This window comes from Drosophila serrata, unplaced genomic scaffold (genome assembly GCF_035046125.1).
Source record: "Drosophila serrata isolate PLE 108 unplaced genomic scaffold, ASM3504612v1 contig_249, whole genome shotgun sequence".
NCBI lineage: Eukaryota > Metazoa > Arthropoda > Insecta > Diptera > Drosophilidae > Drosophila > Drosophila serrata.
Window position 1 is genome coordinate 1,133,662 of NW_028257147.1, and position 23,256 is coordinate 1,156,917.

The following is a 23,256-nucleotide window of genomic DNA, read 5'->3' on the forward strand; positions in this document are numbered from 1 at the left end:
TGTTATACACACCGGGACTACCCTGTTCCGTGAGATTGGCAATGAGTGTGGGTGGGCCACCACTGCTCAGGCTGCCACCACTTGCACCGCCATTTCCGCCGGCAGTTGAAGCGGCGCCACCACCACCACCTCCTCCTCCTCCTCCGCCGATGTTTCCTGAACTCCCACTGGCTCCACTGGCCGCCGGATCCAGAGCCTGGGCAACACCAAGGAGCAGCAGCAGAATCAGGAGCGGAAGTGTGCACATCCAGACGAATCCTGGTCTAAGCACTGACCGTTGCCTCATCTTGCAATTTGGTATTTTTGCTATGTGCTTGTTGTACTCCCGCACTGGCATCAACATGTTCCATTGGTTGCAACTTGGCTCCTTGGCTCCAATGGCGCTAATTGTGGATGATGCTCTGTAAAGCAGTTTAGGGGGATTGTTTTGGTTTAACTAATGAATTGGCTTTTGGTTAAATTGGATTTGCAGCAGGCAAAAAAAAAGAGAAGAGTAGAGAAAAGAAATATTTGTTCATTGGTCATAAATTATTTAATTAATTTATTTTTTATGGCAACGCAAATAAGTATCACTGTTGCCTTTCTTTTTCACACTGTTCTTTGTAGTTTTTGTTCACTGTTTTTCACATTTATTTCACTGTATCTCTCATTTATTTTGTTATTTAGTTGGATTTTTATAAATAAGTTTAATAGCACTAAGGGTTTTTTGTTGATCCAATTCATTTAATGGATACCTTTGGATTTATTTTAATAGATTTAATTAATGCATATGTATTGCATTTGATAGTTTTGTAGCCTTTTCAGCTTGTTTTAATGTTTTTGTTTTGTATCTTATAGAGCTGCACCTTTTCAGATGCATCTCACAGATACACATAACCATCTGGCATCAGTTAGTAGCAGTTGCAATTAATGTTCTTTGCAAGTTTATTGCAAAAACACACACACACACGCACAGCACTCACACACACACACACAGAGAAGTATCTCATGAGTACGCATTGTATCTCAATGTTGCAACATACAGACTATCCACCAACTGGCTGCAATTAAAGTTCTTTCAAACCCAACATCTGCTCATCTCGGGTCTTGGCTACGAAAAAACGTATCTCAAATTACACATTTGGCATATAAATTGCTCAATTTCATGTATTTTGCCTGTGTCAAATTGTCATTAAGCGAGTATCGCGCGGCACTCCTCGGTGTATCCAGGCTAATGTATCTCGCAGATACAATTGCTGAAATTGCACTTTTAGCACTTATCCGCGACGGTGTGATTTTATTTCTTATTTTTTATGGCAGAGGCCTGTGTTAATCCCTCTTTCATAGCTTTAAATTATCGATTTATAAACGCGTGCGTTGTTTTTTGTATTTATTTTTGGCAACACCTTTAGCTTGGCTTTATTTTCGCGCATCTTCAGTTTTGTTTCGTTGTATCTTTTTGTATGTGTTTATATTTATGCATTGCACTTGTGCCAAGGGCTTTTTCACTGTTTTTTTGTTTTTTGTTTTCTTGCTTTTTGTTACATTTATAAATGGTTTAGAGAAGGAGCACACACGCACAGCTGTGGCTACAATTTGTAACTGCCGTTGGAAAGGAGATCCTTCGCTGTCCTTGCGTTTTCCTCCTTTGAGTACTCAGTTTTCAAGCCAATGTTTACACACGCTCTCAAGAACTTTTTGTTGGTCGTCAACAAACCATCAAGCATTTGCGTTATATTGCTTATCAGGCGTCTGAGATATGGCATTGAGGTTGGTTGGAGGAGTTGCTTCCTTTTTCGTATTTGATTTACCCTTCGGAAAAGGCGAAACGTGCTCACATGCGATTCCCTCGAATTTTCCAGTGTGTTGTTTCAGTCAATTGCCGCATTTTAAAAACGCATAAAATTGCTTTATGTTTGCCTTTCCATTTCTCTCGTCGCTGGGTTTTGTTCCTATAGCTCCTCCTGCATGTCTTTTGGGCTTATCCTCCACGGCGTAAATTTATGCAAGGCGCCTTAGTTAGACAGACGTTTATTCAGCCTTTTCTTTCTTTTCTATTTTTCTTTTTGCTCTTGTTCTTGTTCGGAAAGGGGATTTTCCCTCAGGGGGAAAATGCATGCAGCTGCAGCGGGAGTAGAAGTTGAAGTAGAAGTAGAAGTTCTTCAGGTATCGGTTCGTCTTGTGGCATAAGTATCTGTAAGTGGTGCATAAGTGGCAGAGAAATGTTATTGATGATTTATTTGCATTTGGCATTGATATATGCTAATGTTTTCCTCGGTCTTCCAAAATCGAAATAAAAGCAAAACTGAAATCGAACCAAAAAAAGTTAAGAAAAGAAAAGAAAAGAAGGTAGGTACCTCACGGTTTCAGGCTATGGGATTATGTTATCTTTTTGGCCGCGGCCCGTGTGTTGGCTTTTCAATTTTTCATGCCAGAAAGAAAGAAGGAAGGCCTTTTTCCTTAAAGTCATTTTTATTTGCATTTCGTGATTTCGAACAGACAGATAAGACTTGCATCGTTCCGTTCGCTGTGTCAACTCAAATATTTGATTTAATTCCCTGACATAATAATTAATCACTCGGCACCTTTTACGAGACGTGTCTAACCCCGAGGGCTCTTTCTGTGCTCTCTCTCCCCTCTCGTTTATTTGTTTATAATTAAATATTATTTGGCAGTCCAAATGAGACAGCCGGCGACTCGAGTGGCATTTATCAGTCATTTCACTTTGGCTAGTTTCGTTTCATTTCATTTTTCATTTCTGTTTTATATTTTTTCCCTTTCTCTGGCCTTTGTTTAATGAGTTACAAATTTGGTTTTTTAGTTGTTCAATGCCTGACAGCATTATAGATTAGTGGACGAAAGTTTTTCCAGTTCAATACACTGCGGGAAAAGGGACCTAAACTGGGGGTATATTACCCACTTGAGGGTCTGAGTTTCATGAAGTGTATGAGAATATATATAAATCATAAAAAGAATAGATAATAAAATCCGTAAATAATAAATAAAACCTATATATCACTTAAATCTATATCAATTTTACCTTGAAAAATCCAAAAATTATATGTATTCTCCTTTCTAATTAATAAAGATAGATAATAAAATCCGTAAATAATAAATAAAAGCTATCTATCACTTAAATCTATATCGATTTTACCTTGAAATATACCAAAAATTATATGTATTCTCCTTTCTAATTAATAAAAATATAATAACAATAAGATTAAAGACTAAAACTAATGTATTATATATAAATCTATGCCATAACCTACTTGAAACATATGAAAACTTACTTTATACCTCTTTCCAAATACTTAAACTTTGAAAATATAAATTAAATCCTAATTTAATAATATTTTTAAAAATTTTAAATTTTATTTAGAGTGCACTCCCTCTCCCTCCTTTCTATGAATATTTTTATTCCTATGTCATTTACATTGGGATCTGGGAACTGTTTGCCTCGCGGCCTTTTTTGTCGTCCGTCTGTCGCCGCTTTGTATCTTGTATCTGGCTACTTGGTGGGTCTCTTAAATGTATCTGTATCTCGCCGTCTGAGTTTGAGGCTATTTCTCGGCTAATGTGTTGTGTGTGTGTCTATGTTTTTTCTGGGCTAATAGCTGCCGGCCAGCCGGTAGGAGGAAGGGGAAAATTTGTGTTAATTGTATGCTCGTTATGAATGTTCGTTGGCATTTTAAATTATTGCAGAGATATTTTGTTTGTTTTTATTTGTATTTCTTTTTTTTTGGGAGGGAAAGAGAGTCAAACATAAGTCTGGCATGATATATGGTTGCTAGTCTTAAAAATATTGCCACAACAAATTGATTTCTGCCAAAAAAGAGCAGGTCAGGTTATGGATTTTTTGGGGAAGTTCCTAAAAGAACCTGTTGCTTCTTAAAGAATTATAAAAATACTATAAAATGTATGAATTTTTCTATATAAAACAAGACCTTTTTCCTGAACTCCTTTTACCATAATTATTTTCATAAGTAACCCTTTAATATTTCATACTTTTTCATGACTTTAATATTCCCAAACAAGTTAATTACTTATATGTACATTTGATTATTATCTCATTTGACATAATATTCCAGGCTTATTAACCTGTTTTCTTGGGGGTAGCTTCTACCACCGCATTTTGTAAATTTACTTAGTCAAATCTTGGCAAAAAGTTTTCCGCTCCGAAATACAACTCTCTCGGCCGATTAGCATATATTGGCAAGAAGAAATGGAAAACAGAGAGAACGACGGTGTGTCCTAAGAGATTGCCTCGTTTGGTATTAAAATTTCATGCACTCAACTGTCAGAGCAAACCTTGAGATACATTTGAAATTCAACTTCCATGGCACACGCGCATCGCTAAAAGTGTCAAATTGGCAAAAGTGGACTTGAGACTTGAAGAAACAGAGAGAAACACATTCTAAAACAAAAACTTTTTCGAAGCCTACCAAAACAAGGGAGTGTGTGTGTGTGGTGTCTATAAGAAATTGATATCATTTATCAAACTGACACATACAGAAAGAATCTTTTGCGTTTGGGGGAACTTTTTGCAAATGAGGCAACAGTTCGGGGCATAAATAAACATGAGGAAGGGAGAGGGGCGGAGCAGAAGGGATGTGGCACACGCCTAATTGAATTCAGCGAGGCGAGAGTAAGCGAGAAATACATAAATAATCGGACGATGCCGCAAAATTAGTTCATTAAAAAGAAGCTCTCAGAGCGACACAGAATTTGCATACGACCGAAAACCGAAAAACGAATTGAAAAAATAAAATGTAAATTAAAGTAAACAATGCAAAGAGAGCTATTCAAATTGTTTTTTATGTTCTTGTATTTTTTTTTTATATATTTCCACCCACTTGAGGCAAAGGAAAAAGTTCCAATTGCCGAAAAAAGGAAAAACTTCAAAAGTCAGCAACATGCAACATGAATATCAAAATCAGAGAGAGGGGGAGCAAAAGTCTGGTAAAAAATACATATATTTATATATAAAATATACCACGTTATGGGGGGAGGTTACTGTTCGGTTTATTCATGTACAAAAAAAAAAAAAGAAAGAGTGTTTTTCGGTTTCGTATTTATATTTGTATTTCGTGGAAACGAGTGCAGCAAATCAATGCCCCAAACAACTATGAGAGCTGCGTGTCAGGGCCACCATCAGAAAAAAATATGAGAGTATATAAAACCAAAAATTCCAGGAAGCCTTCTTTTCCTCTCAACGATCAGAGCCAGTCGTCGTCCCACACACTTGTAATAAAAAATATTTTCAATAATAAAGTGTATTAAGTTGTGAAGTGCACACAGTGAAAATAAATGAAATGTGAACCATGGAAAAGCTTCGAAAAGCAATAAGAGTGAAAAATTCTCTACCAGTCAGCCGCTCCCCCTTTTTTCTCCTATTTTTTATCATTTTTTTTTTATACACAAAACAAAGATATAAAAAATATATGTATATCTACGAGTTGCGTGTAAATATAAATATTTTTTCCATACAAATACTGAACGAGTGAGAGAGAAAAAGGTTACATACATTCCATGGAGACAACTTTGGTTTGTTGATTCTACGAATACGAGTATATATAGGTATATATATAAAGATATATATGAACAATATGAACGACCGACTGAACGAATGCATGAATGTGTCAATGGCTCAAAACGATTTATACAGCATATTAAATTCTGACATCAATGTTTGATTGTCCATACATGAAAAGTAATAAAACGAAATGAAATGAAATGGAGAGGTAAAAGCCGGTCGCGTAATGAAATCAAATAGAGTTCATCTCTAAAACTGGATTTTATTTGTACTCCACTTCCATCGAATCCAAATAGAAATCGAAATTGAAACTCATTTAATTTGTAGTAGTTTCACCTTTAAAGAGATTACATTGAAATTGAAGTGCTTGCGCACTGAAAAAGCTGATGAAAAATCCCAACCCATTTCCTAGGTTTTCCTTGCATTCTATGCTTTATTTTTTCTGGCTGACCCCGAGGCTTATTCTTCAATCCATTGTTGTTGTTACCAGAGAGTGAGTGAGTGGGCCACCGAAAAGCTGAAACGAATTGGTTTTAACCCCTTTTCTGCCGAGGTTGATGCATGGCAAAAGGGATTAGAACGGTTCTCTGAGGAGTGTGTGTGTGCCCCAGGGCCCTACGAATGCCAGAGGGGATTTCCCCTGTTATGCAGAGAGAAGCCAAACTCAAATTGCTGCATACTTTTCTTACTTGTTGATGCAGTGCCATTTCTTCAGGGCGACCCAAAAGTCCGATGTCTACAAAAATTCCTTTAAAATTCGTCTTTGAAAGAGGGAAATTGGTCAAGATTTTCATGAGGTTATCTGCCAAGAAAGGTTTACGTAGGAGCAGATAAGAAATATGGTATTAAAAAGCAAGTTTGGTGCTAGGGAAATATGAGGGAGATATTTCTAGATAGTTGTGAGGTTTAATAAAATGTATCATAAATTATTTGGAGCACTTTAAGGTATATTCTTAGCCTTATGCTGCATTTCTGATTAGCAGAAACTAATAAGGACTTACTTTAGACAAGGGAAATATAGAAAAAAAAATATATATACAAACTTTATAACAAACTCTAGACTCTATTTTAGGAATGAATATCGACAGTAAAAGTTCAAAGAATATATGTTAAAATATCAATATTATTTTATTAAAATATATGAAACATATATTTAAATATATTTTAAAATATCGATATTATTAAATAAAAATATAGAAAACATATCTTTAAATATATTTATCTCTTTTCCACATTATAATGGTTCGATAAATTAAACATCATATCGATTTATCACACATATATCGCCACAATAAAATGTTGATTATCGATAACGATATATTTTGCATTATATAATCCCTACTCTAATTTAAACCATTTACTCATACTTGTTCTTTTTTTTTGGTTATTCAATCCCTTCACTCATTTAAACTCCTATCCTAGATACCACCTTTAAAGTTACACAGATTACTGCCGAAAACCCCATTAAAACCGAAATCATATAATGACCAGGTCAATTTGCAATTCTCTGTACTCTCTGATCCAAACTCCTATTATGGCCTCTCGTTTGCCCCGAAATATAGCCTTAGTTAAGGGGCATTATTCAAATGGCAAAAGCCCATCCACAAATTATCGCGCTTCGCACATTCCGCGCACCTGCTTTGGCATATGCTAATTAAAGGCGACGCCCTGCTCCCATCCACTTCCACCCCACATTTGCCCCTGTTAACTGGGTCACGGGAATGACATCGTCGAATATGCATATTGCCATATTGCTTGCCATATAGCCGAGCTTGGCTAACGGCATTTGGCCAGAGAAGCAGCAGCAGCAGCAGGCTCACAGAGTGAGAGATGATGCCCATGGGTGTCTATGGGAGAGAACTATCAATCTTGTGCAAGGCAAAACATAATTTATAACCGAAAAGGGGGAGGCTGGCACATATCTCGGGAAACTCTTCTCCAACACGCCCACTGACAACGCTGCACAGAAATAAAAATAGTTTTGTATTTAAATTTCCTAAGGATTTGTTCACTTAAGGATTTTAGAAAAGAGAATTCAAAGGGTTTTCTGGTTCAAAGTATCTATAAAGAATTTTTAAACTTTCTCTCAGCTTTAAAATTCTAAAAATCATAAGAAAATGCTTATTTAATTATTTATTTATCTCCTTTTTTTCCCTGTGCAAAAAAAGGTGTGACCAATGGTGCTATAGTGCAAGTTTTTCGGGAACAAAAGGCAATGTCAGTTGCGGTTCTTTTAATGAGCCGCCAAAGCGTGAAAAAGCGCAGCATTGCCGGGGATTCCCCTCCAGCTCTGCAGCTCACAGCTGGTTAGGGTGAGGCGGCCGCCAGGTTGATAATTATGAATGGAGCCAAATGTAAACTGACACAAAACAAACTCAACCCACTCACACACTCTACACACACACACGGGGCCATTGAGCTGTCAGCTGCGGCGACCTCGCGCTGATGCGGCAGCTACACCCAAAATGCAACGCCCCTGCAATAGGTAAGCAGCTTAATCGAGCTGCATCTACGAGCTGCATCTCTACGGCAATAGCCAGCCCCTAAAAACCGGGCTCCAATCCCAAGCCCAAGCCCAAGCCCAGGTCCAAGCCCATCGACATCCACAGCCACATCCCCAACCATCAGGCCATAGTCGGTGTCTGTGCCGCCGTTATCATTAGTTGCATCTTAGAGGCACTCAGCCGCAGCTGAAAAGCTTTCAGGCCCCGGTTACCAGCGAGCAGGTAAAGGTTTTACACTTGCAGAAAAATTATAGATGCTTTATAAAAATAATAATATATAATTGATCATAAATTTATAAATTTAAAAGTTTAAAATACTCATAACTAAGCCAAAACAGCATCAATTTCATTTCGGAAAGTGTACTTATGTTAGTTTTTATTCAGTAAATAAATCTGCATACTAAATATAAAATTTTAAAAGAATCAATTTTTTATCACCTTTTTTGCAGTTTTAATGCTCTAAAAAATTTTAAAATTTTGAAAAAATTAGATTTTAGCCGGACATATCTAGATCAATTCGGCTTTTCATGCTGATCAAGAATATATATGATTTGTAGAGTCGGAAATGACTCCTTCACATTATTACAAGCTTCTGACTGAAATATTAATGTTTTATTTTAATCACAGTTTTTTGTCTCTTAAAAAGAAGAAATATTAAGTGAAATTTTTCCAGTGTAATACCCAAGCCCAAGTCAAGTGCAGAAGGCATTCGGCTAGGAAAAAGATGGTAGAAAAACTGGGCCGAAAAAGGAAACGAAAGGAGTGGAAAGGAAAGCAAATGCAAGGTAAAATAAAGGTAAGATGAGAAAAGGCAGGTTACTCTGCGGACCGGCCTGAGAGTTTTATTAATTTATTGCCTTGACGATAGTGGAACAAATCTATTAAAATGCGCATATTAAGCCGAAAGCAGCTTAAGTAAATTACGCACTTATAGATGGCAATAACGAAAACGAATCGGGCTCAAAAAGAATCAATGAAGGCCAGATCAGACCAGAGAGGCAATCAACGCAGAGAATTAAAAAAAAGAAAAGAAAAGATTGAAAAAAAGGGCAGACAGCGAAGATGATGCTAGGCTAAAACAAAAGTCAAGTCACAAGGCTGTAAAAATGGTTTAATGAAGGCACTAAAACTTATGAAATAAACCTGAAGTAGTAAGTAGTCGGAGATGGCTATAATGACAGAGCTTAAAGTCAAAGTCAGAACAAGATCCAAAGTAAAGATAGACACAGAAGCATCATAAAACTAAAGTTAATTTAGCAATTTTTCTCTAATCACATTGAAAAACTATAACTTTGAGAGCCTCTTCTAAATGGGGGAAAAGCTTTAGAGCTAATAATATAATTTCAATCAAAGAAATGAATAATATCTGATGCAGTTTTTATGACCAGAAAAAACGAGCCATAAATCGATAAATAATTTACTGCAAAACTCATAAACAGAGAAAAATACTTACAAAAAAAAAAACGAAACAAAAGCCGAGGGAACAAAAACTTATCATTAAGACCATAAATAATTAGTAAAAATCTTGGCTGGCTTAAAAATTGCTTAATTAGTCACGGTTCCATCGGACGGTAGTTAAAATGCGTGAATAATGCATAAAATATGGCAAGTTTTTGTATGATAAACGTTTAGCTTGGATTTCTTTTGTTTTTTGGGAAATTTGAGAAATTGTTATTTGGGTATTTTGCTTATTTTTTCTTCTCACCTTTGTGTGTGTGTATTTTTGGGTTCTTTATTAATTTCTGTGCGGCTTGTTTTATTTTTTCTGTTGTATTTTGTTTCCAGCCAAACTGGGCGGCAGATTATTTATGGCTTTGCATTTATTAAAATATACATTTCCACCCAAATACACATATATACATATATATATTGCGTAACAGGTTGTTTTGTGTGTGTGTTTGAGAGTTATTTAATATCAATTAAGGGGGCCACAGCTGATTTCAAAATAACGACACGCATTTCACTTAATTCATCGCCGAATTTCGGTTCTTTATTTGAAGGCCTTAAAGTCTAACAAATGGCTGCAATTAGAACAATATGGCGAAATGTGTACAAAATTTGGAGGTTTTTTTTCTCCAATTTATTTTTCTCAATTTATGTACACACCACACTTTTTGGGGGCAACACAACAGAAATTGAGTGTGAGGTCAAATTGGTCTTTGAATATTGATAAATGATCGGCATTCGATCTTTTAACCAAATGAGTTGTGTTGTTCCATTTATGTATATTTTATTTTATTTTATATCTCTGTGTTATGTACTGTAATTGTTTGACATTTGACTGAGTTCATTGTTCGCTTTATATATGATTATTTTAATCAAGTGTTTGGACAATCAAAGTGGGGCTGACATGACATTGATTGATTGGAAAGGCAATATATATTTATATTATCTGGAACCGATTGAAAGAATCGATGGGGTTCTACGCTATGATTTTTCAATAAATTAAATTAAATACTTTTATTTCTCTCTGAGAAAAACCCTTCACAAATTCTTTGTGACTTCCTTCTTGTGATGTAACAATGGTTGGCAAACATTTTATACCGCAAAAATCACACGCCAAGTGATTTTGATTTGGCCATAAAGCAATTTGTTATAGAAATCCCATAATATATAAGGCCACAACACCACAATTCAGTTTTGTATTTATACCGCGAGTATCCGCAAAAACCATCTCATTAAAAATTAGATTGAAATACATTTTTAATAATTACAAAGTTGAATGAAATTAATAAAGAAAAAAAAATGGGTATATAGAATATATTGACCCGGAGTTGCTGTGCTGAAAATGTTCCACTAATTTGCGGCTAAACTAATTAATGATTGGTGCCCCTACTTGAATTTCTCTTCTCTTATTTTTATAACAATAAAAATACAAAACGCGAAATAAATTGATTGGTGGCTCCATTTAGATCGATTCGTTGCGGCTGATTGAGTTTGAAAAACATTTACAAAATATGTGTGTGTGTGCCCACTAATTGACAATTAAGCAGGAAGTACCTAGTTGAGGGTCCCATACTCAATATGTATATATATTTCTAAATTGCATGATTGATAAAAGTGCTTTGGGTTCCAATCGAGGGGGCAGCGTGCCAGACATTCTCCAAATGGGGTGGAAAACTAAGCGGCTAACTGATTTCCGAACAAAACTTTCAACATATTAAAACTGCACTTGGCCAGGACGAACCCCCTACCATCTACTCACCTTTTCCCCCCAAAGGAAAGGCGCTCAAGTATGTTGAACACGCGTCAAGTTCCTGTGGCAAACTTTTGCGTCAACTTTTGCAGGACCTTTCTCCTCTCTCTCCCCCCCCCCCCCCCCTTCAAAGGTAAGTTCTTGGTCTGGGCACTTAAAACCAAAAGGAAACGAAGAAGCTTCGCCATTGACAATGGCATCCAGCTGGAGAAGTACTCTCCGCGCCAACAACAATAACAATAATTCTAATTAAAGTTTTCAATTTGAAGTTTCGACTTCTTCCCCCCAAACACCCACCGAAAAAGGCGGGAAGAGAGACTCTTATCAGAGGCGAACGTAGGCGATGAAAACAAAGCCGGAGACCAGACAATGCCAACCAACAGACAATGGAGCACAGCATCCGAGTACAATGCAGCCCCCCAAAACGATTCCAAAAAGTACACAGGGAGAAATAAATGTATAAGAAGGAATAAGAAAAGATGGGAACTTTTAATTTCAAAGTGATATATATCCTTAAGGGTTTATAAGGTACGAACAATAGGGTTTACTCTTGGGTTTATATTTTTTCTTTTCGTAACGGGTTCCTTGAAAGCTTATAAATGTTAATTTCCAGTGAATAATTAGTAGGGATTTAATTAAATAATCCATAAAAATGTTGTATTTTGTTATTAGTTCATTTTAAGGTCTGTAATAAACTAGAAATTTAACTTTTAATTAAGAAACTTTAGGAGATTTAGTTATGCTGACCATAAACCTAAAGAATTTTGTTTTTTCCTAAAGCTGGGTGTTGCTGAATTCGTACTTGAGAATTTTAGGCGATCTTTCCAATTATTGTACGATTATTTAGGCATTAAATAAATATTCTATAAATTGTTCTTTTTAAGGAAAGGTAAATAAGCTTGTCTCTGTATTAGTATATGTATATTAGTCGCATTCCCGCGTTATCTGGATATTTCACAAATAATAGTAATTTTTCTACCTAAAATTCCCCATTTATAACCAGTTCTTTTTCCTCAGTGCATTCCGGCTAGGTGTAATCTAATAACAAATAACTTCGGGAAGTATTAATCATATTCTCCCGGGCTTTGCGAGTGTGCGTGATTGTTGTGTTCGCCGGGTGAGTGTGTGTTTTGTGAGTGTGTGTTTTGTGCGTGTGCGGCTGCTACTAATTATAAATTTCAATTGTTCACTGAATGCATTTCGGCTCTGAAGCTCTATTACAGTCCCGAAAACTTTCGGTCCATGGAGCGTGTATAAGCCGCTCAGCTCGAGTTTGGCTCGGACCAATGAAGCATGCAGAAAGGACAGACGGACCGACTATGAATCATGCAACAATGATGATGAACCAAAGTTCAGACTCGCAGCCTATGTGGCTGATAATAATAATCTGCATAATCAACATCATAATGCAACCAGACACAGCACACACTCACACACGATTGAGACCAGAGGGGTGGAGTAAAAGGAGGAGGCTCTGTCTGGCAAAGGCTTTTGGCCAACGTCAAAAACTGAAATCTCAACAAGAGTTGGCAAACAAAACAATTTAATAAACGGCATTACATTTTTCCCTCGGAAAAAAAAAATAAGGATGTTCCAGGAATGGAAAAAGTTTTGGTAAAAGATTTAGCTTGAAAATTCCCAAGGTTACGCTTTTGTTCTTAGCTTGTTTTATACCAATTTAGGTGAGAAATTCCAGGAAGTATAAAGCTTGTTAAGGCAAGTTAAGTTAGCTATTTCTTTGTTTCAATGGGAATGGGTATTATAACAAAGGTAAGAATAATTCAAATAAAAGGAATAAGTAGGAAAAATATATTAGTTTAAATTACTAACATCATTTGTTTAGATTGTTTCCATTACTATTTTTTTTTACAGCCATTTCTAATTCTCTATAATTTTAAAAAGTTATTCCTAATAGTATTCACATTTCTCCCTTTTTAAATTCCCCACATTTATGAGTTTTTTGGAACACATTCAAAGCCAGACATAGATAAGTAGATGCAGCTATGGAATAAAAAACAGGATGAGCTTGAATTTTGCGCCATGAATTTTTTGTATGTGCCAGGACTTAGGGGGGTTCCCCTGTATGTTGTGTGTTTGCTCATCCAAAGCTGCAACCAAAATCATTAAAAACAAAGTCGCAAAATCGCAAAAGGGAAACAGAAACAGGGGAAAAAAGTATACAAGCATAAAGTAAAAATAAAAATGAAGAAAGGTCACAACAAAAAAGGAGCTTGGAGGAAAATATATATATATTCCTCACCAATAGAGATACTGTACTCCCAACTCCCACGCTCAAAAAACCCCGAGCCATGACAAATCAATATTGGTTATTTTTGTATGCATGAAACTGTGGGCGTGTCCTGCCCGTCTGCCACGCCCCCCCACATCTACCCACAGCCCAAAAAATAATCATCACAAACTTTGACGCCGCACGCATATTAAATGAACCCGGTAGAAAGCACTACGAAAGTACTACGAGTATATCTCATAGATACAGATACAAGTACTCGTACTCGCACTCCCCTGCTGCCTGCATAAATTAACTTCCCTCGTCTCTGTCTCTGACAATTTTTGGCGAAAAAGGTTTCCCCAATCGGGCTGGAATGGTTTGACAAGCGCAATTCCGAGTAATTAAGAGCGGAGTTCGATTCGAAGAGCGAGTGAGGCCTTGAGGCGGTATTTAGATATTAACCCCATTGGTGCATCGATTTTCCTCTCCTTATGCTACCTGCTACATTATGTGACCAGTAGATCGATGGTTGTGTGTTAACCACAGAGAGAGAGCCACCGTAAGCCATCGTTAGCTAAAAGTGTATTCTGATTGTGGTTGTGGAAAATCTGGTGACTGTGTGTGTGTATTGTTGGCTAAAATTAGTTATCACAAACAGGTAAGCTTAATTGAAGGTGCACCGCATCAGATGGAGCAAAATCTCTATAGAAATTTATTAAATGATTGATGGAAAATCCATTGGAGTTGGATTTCTAATAAAACCAGAGAATTAGCTGAGTAACTGACTAAGAAAAAAACTATACAATATAAGAGAAGCAATTTTAGCTTTATTTAAATATAGTATTTTATACTGAAACATTGAAAACATCATTCAAAAACTTAATTATCCCTTTAGCTGATAAACATTCGATAATTTATCGAGAATCGGACTTCACTTGAAATTAAGTGACTCTCGATAAATTCCCTTGTTTCGTCTGTAATTTATTTTAATGTCTTTAGTTTATCCTTGGCGCTTCCTTTTTTGCATTTCAACTCCGCATCTGGCAATTGCAATTGCCCCTGATGAACGTTTTATTAGCTCAATCTTTTTTTTCAGGAGGAAAAGGGGACTGACTGGCTTGCAAATAGCAATTACCAAACTTTTTGGTGCAAACTGCAATTTGTTCGCTCATTGAATGCAATGGCAAAGTGACCGGAGCAACAAGTGAGGAGCAGGAAAAGAGTAGTGCAAAAGCTGCTCTTAAATTTCAACCTCAAACGGGGGAGGAAAAAAGGTTTTTGGGGGAAAGGGGATAAAAAGCCGACAAAACTCAAAAGCTCAAAATGTGCATTTGTGTATTTGCGTTGGCCACAAAATGAAGAATCCCTTGGATGCAGACATCCGACCGAAAAAGCGAACGGAAAACTGGAAAACTGATAATGATTGTGGCCTGCGGGGGCCGCCCACTCTAGCTGCAAAAATGCCCAAAAACCCAAAACTACAGAGAGAATTTATTTTTAAATTGAATTAAAAAAAGAATTTCAAACATTATTTAAATTAGTTAAAAGCATAAATTTTCTATTGATTATTTACATATATTTTTAATAGGCTTAGTTGCTTGCATTTTTTGTTTGAATTTGTACATCAAAGGTTGTTATATTTTGGAAATAATCTGACAAACGATTTAATTTATATCCTAATGGTAACTAAAAGCATTGCTGTGTTTTATTTTATTATGGAAAAGTGCTTTGCCGTTTTGAATGGTATAATTCCAATTGATTTTAAATCACTAGATGCATGATTTTTAATTAATTTATTTAAAATAATTTAAATTCTCTTTTAGTTATGATGTGTTAAGTGTACTAAAATCTTTATGTACCCTTTTCAATGGTTTAAAATTACCAATTTCATACAAATTTCTTTCTTTTTCCTGCTAATGCAAGCCCAAATCTAAATTCCTCCAGAACAAGTTGTAGTTTCTTTTCACAACATGAAATGAATGAAACCATTTAGTATACATATCACCGCTCAGTGCACAGATTCATGGATAGATAGACCAAAAGCCATGGCAATAACTAGCGCCTGCCTAACCAAAATTAGTTCGGAACCAGGGGCTTACCATTGATGATGGGCACACAAGGGGGGTTCCTAGGGGGGGCGCACAGAGGGTATAAATTGGGTGCATATTAAAAGCCAGGCAGCAGGCTGGCAAACTCCGAGAGACAGACAGACAAAATCAAATGACGTCCCGCATAGACAAACAAATTTTCCATGTGCATGTGCAATGGTACTGTGTATGAGGATGAGGATGCGGATGCGGATGAGGATTCGGGGATACAACGGATGCCAAAATATTCAATGGGGTTTGAGAGCTTGAAGCGAAGCGGAACGGGGGGCGTGGCAGCTGTAGGAACAGCCATGGCATCATCATTAAATATCATTAACACAGCAACGAACAAGCGGCAGCAGCACCGACAACTGACAGCAGCAGCAGCAGCAACAGCAGCAGAAGCAACAACAACAGCAATAGCAGCAACAACAGCAGCAATAGCAGCAACAACAGCAGCAGCAACAGCAGCAATAGCAGCAACAACAGCAGCAGCTACAGCAGCAGCAATAGCAGTAGCAACAACAACAGCAGCAGCAGGAGCAGCAACATCAGCAGCAACAGCAGCAACAGCAGCAATAGCAGCAACAACAGCAGCAGCAATAACAGCAGCAACAACAACAGCAATATCAGCAGCAGCAACAACAGCAGCAACAACAACATCAGCAATAGCAGCAACAACAGCAGCAGCAACATCAGCAACACCAACAGCAGCAGCAGCAACAAAAGCACCCATTTGGTGATATCATTAACAAGAGCAGGATGGTGATTTTAGCATTTTGGGAGGGAGTAGGAAATCCCCCCAACTTTTCCTACTCGATGGGTGCTTTAAGCACAAGGAAACCGAGGCAATAGCAATTGCAAACGGAATCGCAATAACACAGAGCTCCTACAATCTGTGTGGATCTTTGTGGAGGAAGCAAATGTGTATACAAAATGTTTTTAATTAAACGCTCGCTTCCACCTCCTTCAGAGAGGAACACGAAGTTGACAGGACTCAACGACAAGGACGAAAAGGAAAATCAACTGAGTCGCTCCTTTTTACCTCTTGCCGCTATATCAGCATGAAAAGTCATCTGCAATTTGCAGGAATATTCCATGAATATTTCAATCAATTTGGATATCTCTTGTATCGTTTTTTTTTTTACTCTTTGCTTCACATTTTTTATTTGTTATTTTCCCATTTTTTTATTTTGGGTTTATGTAAGTCCTGCTTGGAAAAAGAGTATATTAGTTGAGAGGTATTTTTCCCATCCGCTGGCATTCAACTTGATTGCTACACGGCAAGGAATGTAAAAGCAACTTCTGGGTTGGGAAAAGGATATAGAAATTATTAGGGATGTGGTATGAGAATTTGAAGGAGATTTAGGTAACCAATTCTGGGTTTTATTTTTAATGAAATATAATTTTAAAAAGCTAAGAATTTGGTTTAGAATAAGCTCCATTTCTTTCTGTGTACAATTTGCAGTTTTATCAAGAAGAAAAGGGTTGTATGTTATGGATATTCCGTGTTATGGATGGATGGATGAGTGCTGGCATAGACGAATGGCTGGATGGATGGCTGCCTGACTGACTGACTGACTGCCTGGCTAGATGCAAAAGTATAAAATTACCGAACAGCATATTCCCCACATTATGCAATGTGAGATGTTGCTGTTGGCATGGCAGCAGCAGCACCAGTCCTTTGAAATCACATCATAATGTGCAGCAGTACACTCGTTGCTCTCTGTTTTTATTGCAGATTATGGAACGGCAAAAACATAAAGCAGAAGCCGCCGCGCCATGATTCGTATAATTGCAGTGTGAATAATTACATCAAAATCAACAGCAAGAGCAACAAGAACAACAAAAACAATGATCCCCAAGTGCAGACAGACAGTCAGATAAACACAATAAAAGAGTATGCTCTGAACCCCTCAACGATTTCCAGTGCTTGGGTTTGCAACAAATGTTGTTATTTATGCGCTTGAAAAAGTTTTTAATTGATTTAATAAGTAATGCGATTAATACTGAACAATATGCGATTCGAGAGAGATATAAATATCTGCATGCCAGACATCGGTACTTGATACTCATAGCAAAAATGTTTTGTTTTTTATTGGTAGCAAACTTCTAGTGTTTGTATTTATATTTTCCTTTTTTGCGGCTTTTGATGTTTGTCTGTCATGTGTGTGCTTGTGTGTGGCCTTTGAAAAGCTTTTAATTATGTGTTCGACTCTTGAATTTACGACATACTCGTGGCTTATGGGGCTTACGTCTAATGAATACGTTTGATTGTTACGGATTATGGAAATCTGCTACCTTGACAACCTTTCAGGCAAAACCTTTACAAATTGGTCACCACTGCGGCGCTGTCTGACATTTTCAAACCCTAACTAAATGTAAACAAGCTTTAACCACAGGTAATTGATAAGAACTGTCAATTTAGCATATTTTCTCAGCTGCTCCTGCTAAGTTTAAGCCCCGGAAAAAATAGGGTAGACGAAAAACTGCAAACAGGCGTGTGAAAATCGTTGAGCATTTGCTCATCTCGGACTGACAATTGGCCCAAGCTGCGGCTCCTGATTGCCTCTCCTCCACTCGGATTGCCCATGACAAAGTAATGACAGTTTACAGCAGATGAAATAAACAAATGACCAGTGGAGGAGGGAAGCTCAACGAAACGAAGCTGTGCGGGATGATTGGTGTTGAAGATGGCAAAAGGAACTCAAATTGCAGTCGGAAAAAATAGATTTAAATTTAATTAAGGAATTTTGTTACACATTAATTATGAATTCCAGCAACAGACTTAAAAAATATATCAAATAAATAAAAAAAATATTGATAAAGAAATTACTTAAGATCTCTAAGATCCTTTTTTTGGAAGGTCTAAAAACATAGATTGAAATTTTTCAGACACCAATTTTGCAGTAAGGATAACAATAATCACTTTTAAATCACCTAGAATTCATTATATCCTATCATAAATTTTCCCCATTATTTCTTCTATTAATCACAGAACATATACCTAATTTTTCCCAGTGTCCAGAGGTACATTTAAGCTTATTTCTTCGAGTTGAAGGCTGACGCTGATCTTGAGCTTCCTTTCATTTGTTTGTTCGCAGCCGTTAAATGAAATGGCATGTACAAAAAAAGAAAATAAAAATAAGAGTGAGTACTGAGTACTGAGTACTCCAAAGGCGGGTGGATATTTTTCTGGGGCGGTGACAGTGACTGACTATCATTACGCATTTATTGTTGCTGGACGGAGCGGCCATTGTGATGATGGTCAAGATGCTTGTCTCGGGCAAGAAGAAAACCCCTGATGAGGATAATGATGATGACAACAGACGGTTGCCCGGTGTGCCTTCGATGGGTGTGAATTTAATAAAGCCCACATATAGCCGCACAAAGGACGTCATGGCAACATCAGCAGAGCAGTGGGTGTGAAAAGGAGATGGTATCCAACCCAAGCCAACTCAACCCAACCATCTCTCTCTCTTAATGTGCAACAACTATTTTCAATTATTGCCAATCAAATGTTGCATTCAATCGATGTTTACATGCAGCCGAGGCGACCTTATTATGAGGTTGCCTTTCAGCCTTCAGGGTGGGGGAGGGAAGGTTATGAGGCAGTGGGTGTGGGTGGGTTGGTTTGGATGGAGATACGGGTTTGGGGCGTTGCCTAAGAGCCATGTAATTAGTTTGCAAGTGAGTGTCAGGATTAATCTTTGAGTGTGTGTTTGATTGTCGCCACTTCACATGAGAGGCTCTCTGTAGATAACACAACGATTAGAGATGACAGAAAGTCTATACAATAGTATCGGATCAATAATAGATTGTACATTTCGAATAAATATATAGATATAGAGGTAAAGCAGTAGGATTTATACAATTATTAGTCGATATATTGACTGGTGACTCTGTTTCTTAATGCAATATGTATTTTAAATAGCAATTCTTTTAAATCGTTATCGATACCTATCGCTATCTAGCTTTAATCATATTTTCACCAGTAAATATATCAAATAGTTGAACGAAAATGTTAGGAACAATTTAAGATTATTCATTGAATATCTACTTAATGATAATAAACAAAAATAATCAGTATTTCGGGCACTATATAAATATTTCGACAACTAAAACGATATATTCTTTCTTTTGTATAATAACACTTTCGATAACTCCAATTGAATATCCATCACTAACACGTACATATAAACCCAAAAACTTCACCTCATCTCAGACACACTTCACCCACATTAATGTACTACAAATATTCTGACATTATCTGTATCTGTGTATATATGTATCTGTATTGGTATCTGGTCATAGAAAGTGCGTAGGGCACATGTTAATTGAAGGCATTGCAAACACAGCAAAAACCTCCCATAGACACAGAGATGGTATATCTTCTTTCACAAAAGAAAGAGATAGCCCTGAGAGACTAAAGGGAAATGAAGAAGGACAGATATAGAGAGTGACCCTCTCAAAGGACATGCAATTACGACGGACGACAAGAGTTTCGATATATGATACCCTCTTCCAGTTAGAGGGGTTTTGTAAAGTAATTAATAATTAATTAAGCAGTTTGATCAACATGACTGAATAATATTGCAGCAAATGGGGAAACGAAAATGCATTCCAATTTATCAGTTTGCTGAAGTATTATATTCTCTGATTACGTATGCTTACGAAATCAATTAAATTCAATGAAATGCATTAATCATTGGATTCTCTGTGATTAGATTGGAACTATTTTTGTTTAATAATGGAGACATAAATTCCTCTATAGACTGTGCATTTCTCAAAACCACTTAATAGTTAAAATTCACATTTTGGTTGTCCTTTGGTAATTACATATATTAATTCAATTAAGCTTGCTTTTGCAACTAGATTTTACAAAAAGACGAACAGAGAAACAACAACCTTCTACCTAATTAGGTTATGTTTTGATTGTTGTAATATCAAAGAACTCTAGCTAAAGCCTTCACTTCCTTATCTCTGGAGATTCTGTGGTCATTTTCCAACATCTCCATCACCAAGCCCGCAGGAGAAGGAGGAAGAACCCGACCCATGTGAAATTGGAACCGCCAATGGAATTTAATCAAGTTTTATTTGCACTAGTCCGAGGTCCGAGGTCCCTGGGCAGCGCAGATGAGCAATGAGAGCACATCAGCAATAAAATCGGGCATATATGAGGGGTGTGTGTGTGTGTGTATAGTACAGTGAAGCTTGGAGATATTTAACTATTAAATAGTAAAAAAGGTTAAGGAATATAAAGAATGCTTATAAGATTATTGACTCTTTTAAGAGATATTTCCTATAAACTCCCTGAAAATCCCCCTAATAAAAATCGCATTTACTTAGTCTCCACTGTATTTATTCTACGATCTGTCTATGTATGTATATGTCTGGGTATTGATTGTCATAATTAAACGCTGCTGCTGCTGCTGTTGCTGCTATTGTTGTTGCAATTTCTCTGACCATCACGTATATTTGCTCCCTCTCTCCCCCAACATTTCCCATTTTCCCCCCACTTTGGCACCATTTTCCTTCAGTATGTTTTTCCCTCCCCCCTTACTTCTTGGTTTTGTTGGAGTTTTGTAACTGCGCTTTAAAAGTTTGTTGATTGAATGCAGCGCTGCACAATTGTTGCAAAAGGGCAGCCATAAAGTGGCCTTATACAAACACAATCCCACCTCATTCTCGCTTCTTGTATTCTTTATTTTTTTTTATATTTTTTACTATTCTTTCTTTTTTATCCACCCACACGAGCGGTTTTATAGCCATTCTTTTGTGTATACTCTGTGGATTAGTTCTTCATTGTTTAGTTGGCAGCGTGGCGCTTTGCAGATAGTGGCTAAGACAGCCCAGAGAAATGCCAAGAAATGTGCATTGCAACTTATCAGGGCGGAATACCGAATACGGCATAAGGGGAGAGAGGGGAGACAGAGAGACGGGGGGGGCAATAGCAGCAAATGTGTGTGCAAATGTGTAGAGATTGGCGATGTGTGTGTGTGGAATGATGCACGGAGAGAAATGTCTAAGATTTAAGATGCGATTTTTATAGATTAATAAAAGATATTAGACAAAAAAGGTAGCGCTTTATCAAAAATAAATAATTTGGAGGGCTAATAAAAATCTTTGTAGATTTTAAATCACCGTTTAAGTTCTTCTACACATGTAAGACGATATTTATTTAATAGAAATTAAATAGTTTCTTTTTTATTTTCAACTATAATGATAATTTAAATAAATTATAAGTATTTCTTTATCAGTTTCACAAAAATATACATAACTGGGGGAGCTTTAAAAGTATATTTTGAGACTTTAAATCGAAACTGAAAATTCCTCACTGATATGTTCTTCTAACAATCAAATATTCCGCTTAACATTTCATTAAAAAACATTAAACATAAAATATCAGATACCAGCTTCTATGAATTTTTCACAAAAAAATATTAACTGGGAGTGTTAAAAACAAGTTTTTTAGGCTTTTAAATCACCCTTTAAATTGTCTTAAAATATGCAGTGATGTTGTAACCCTAAAAAAAGATTAAACTACTATGTACTATCTTTGCAATAACTAGTTTATTTAAAAGAGTTTTTCTATAAGATTCTTGGTTTAAAAAGGAAACAGTAGGCAATGTTTTTGACAAACTAAGCCTGGTATTAATTCCTGTATTGAAGCAATTTTTTTCTAAACTATAATGCAATTTTTTGATAAAAACTCATTTATTTCCAAGCGTTTTCCTATAAGATTCTTTTGGCTTAAAAAGGAAACCGTAGCCCCAAAAAGTAGGCAAGGGTTTTTTTACAAACTAAGCCTGGGATAAATTTCTCGATTGAAGCTGTCTTTTCTAATATAAAAAATGTTTCAATGATAACCTTTTTTATCTATACTAAAAGAATAATACTTTTTTAAATTTTTCCCCCCAAAAAACTATAAGTTTTACTTGCAGTGTAGCTTAAGCTGGCTATGCCATTGCTGCAGCTGCTAAGTAGTTCGGTGGGCGTGGCAAAATGCATAGCTAACTAGCTAGTTGGAAGCTAGTTGGAAGTGAAGTGAGGAGCTGCTGCTGCTGCTGCTCACTTAAGCAGCTCAAGTCGAAATAGATTTCGGGAGCCATGAATAAAATATCCCAGTTAAGAGTTCAAAGCTCGGCACGTGTGCGAATTTGATAGAGCTGCACCCAGAAAGCAGAAGCAGTAGCAGTAGCAGCTTTTGCCATTGTGCCAAGTAAGAGATATGTGGCAGTATATATGTATATTTCGTAGAAATTCACCAAATGTTCAGTTTGCATTAAATATGATGATATGAACTTGGGAGTTGAAGCTTAAGCTTGAAATTAATGCCAAAATGCGAATGTCTGATGCCTTGAGTCAATAGAAATTAACTTGATGGTTAATTATTTACAAGTTAAGGAATGTTTCGGGATTTCTGTTGATTACTTCAGTAAATATTTCAACGAGAAATCAATAATTATTAATGGTACTAAGAAGCATTCCTATAAATTCCTTTACAACTTTTTCAAATTACAAATTACAAGTTCCCCAATCCCTTAGGTTTAAATGTGGAAAACCCTTACTCAAAATCTCTGCAATTTCCCCTGTAATTTTCGCTTAGTCCGTATCTAAAGCACTTTTGATTGTGAATACAAAGTAACCACTGATCTCTTCACCATTCACCATTGACATTTTCATTTAGCTTTGGCGGCACTCCAGGGGGACATTAAGGCAACGGC

At 36.6% G+C, this 23,256-nt stretch overlaps 2 protein-coding genes across 2 annotated transcripts in view; both read right to left on the reverse strand.

The window, feature by feature from the left end:
* The window catches only part of LOC110187484 (uncharacterized), a 115,111-nt gene that overhangs the window by 89,081 nt on the left and 2,774 nt on the right, over positions 1-23,256 (reverse strand). The gene's annotated exons all lie outside the window — the stretch shown is intronic.
* Positions 1-23,256, reverse strand: part of LOC110187452 (uncharacterized) — a 91,582-nt gene that overhangs the window by 2,618 nt on the left and 65,708 nt on the right. Inside the window, 1 exon segment of the mRNA XM_086832411.1 lies at positions 2-401. Within this exon segment, the coding sequence (XP_086688537.1) occupies positions 2-401 (400 nt within the window).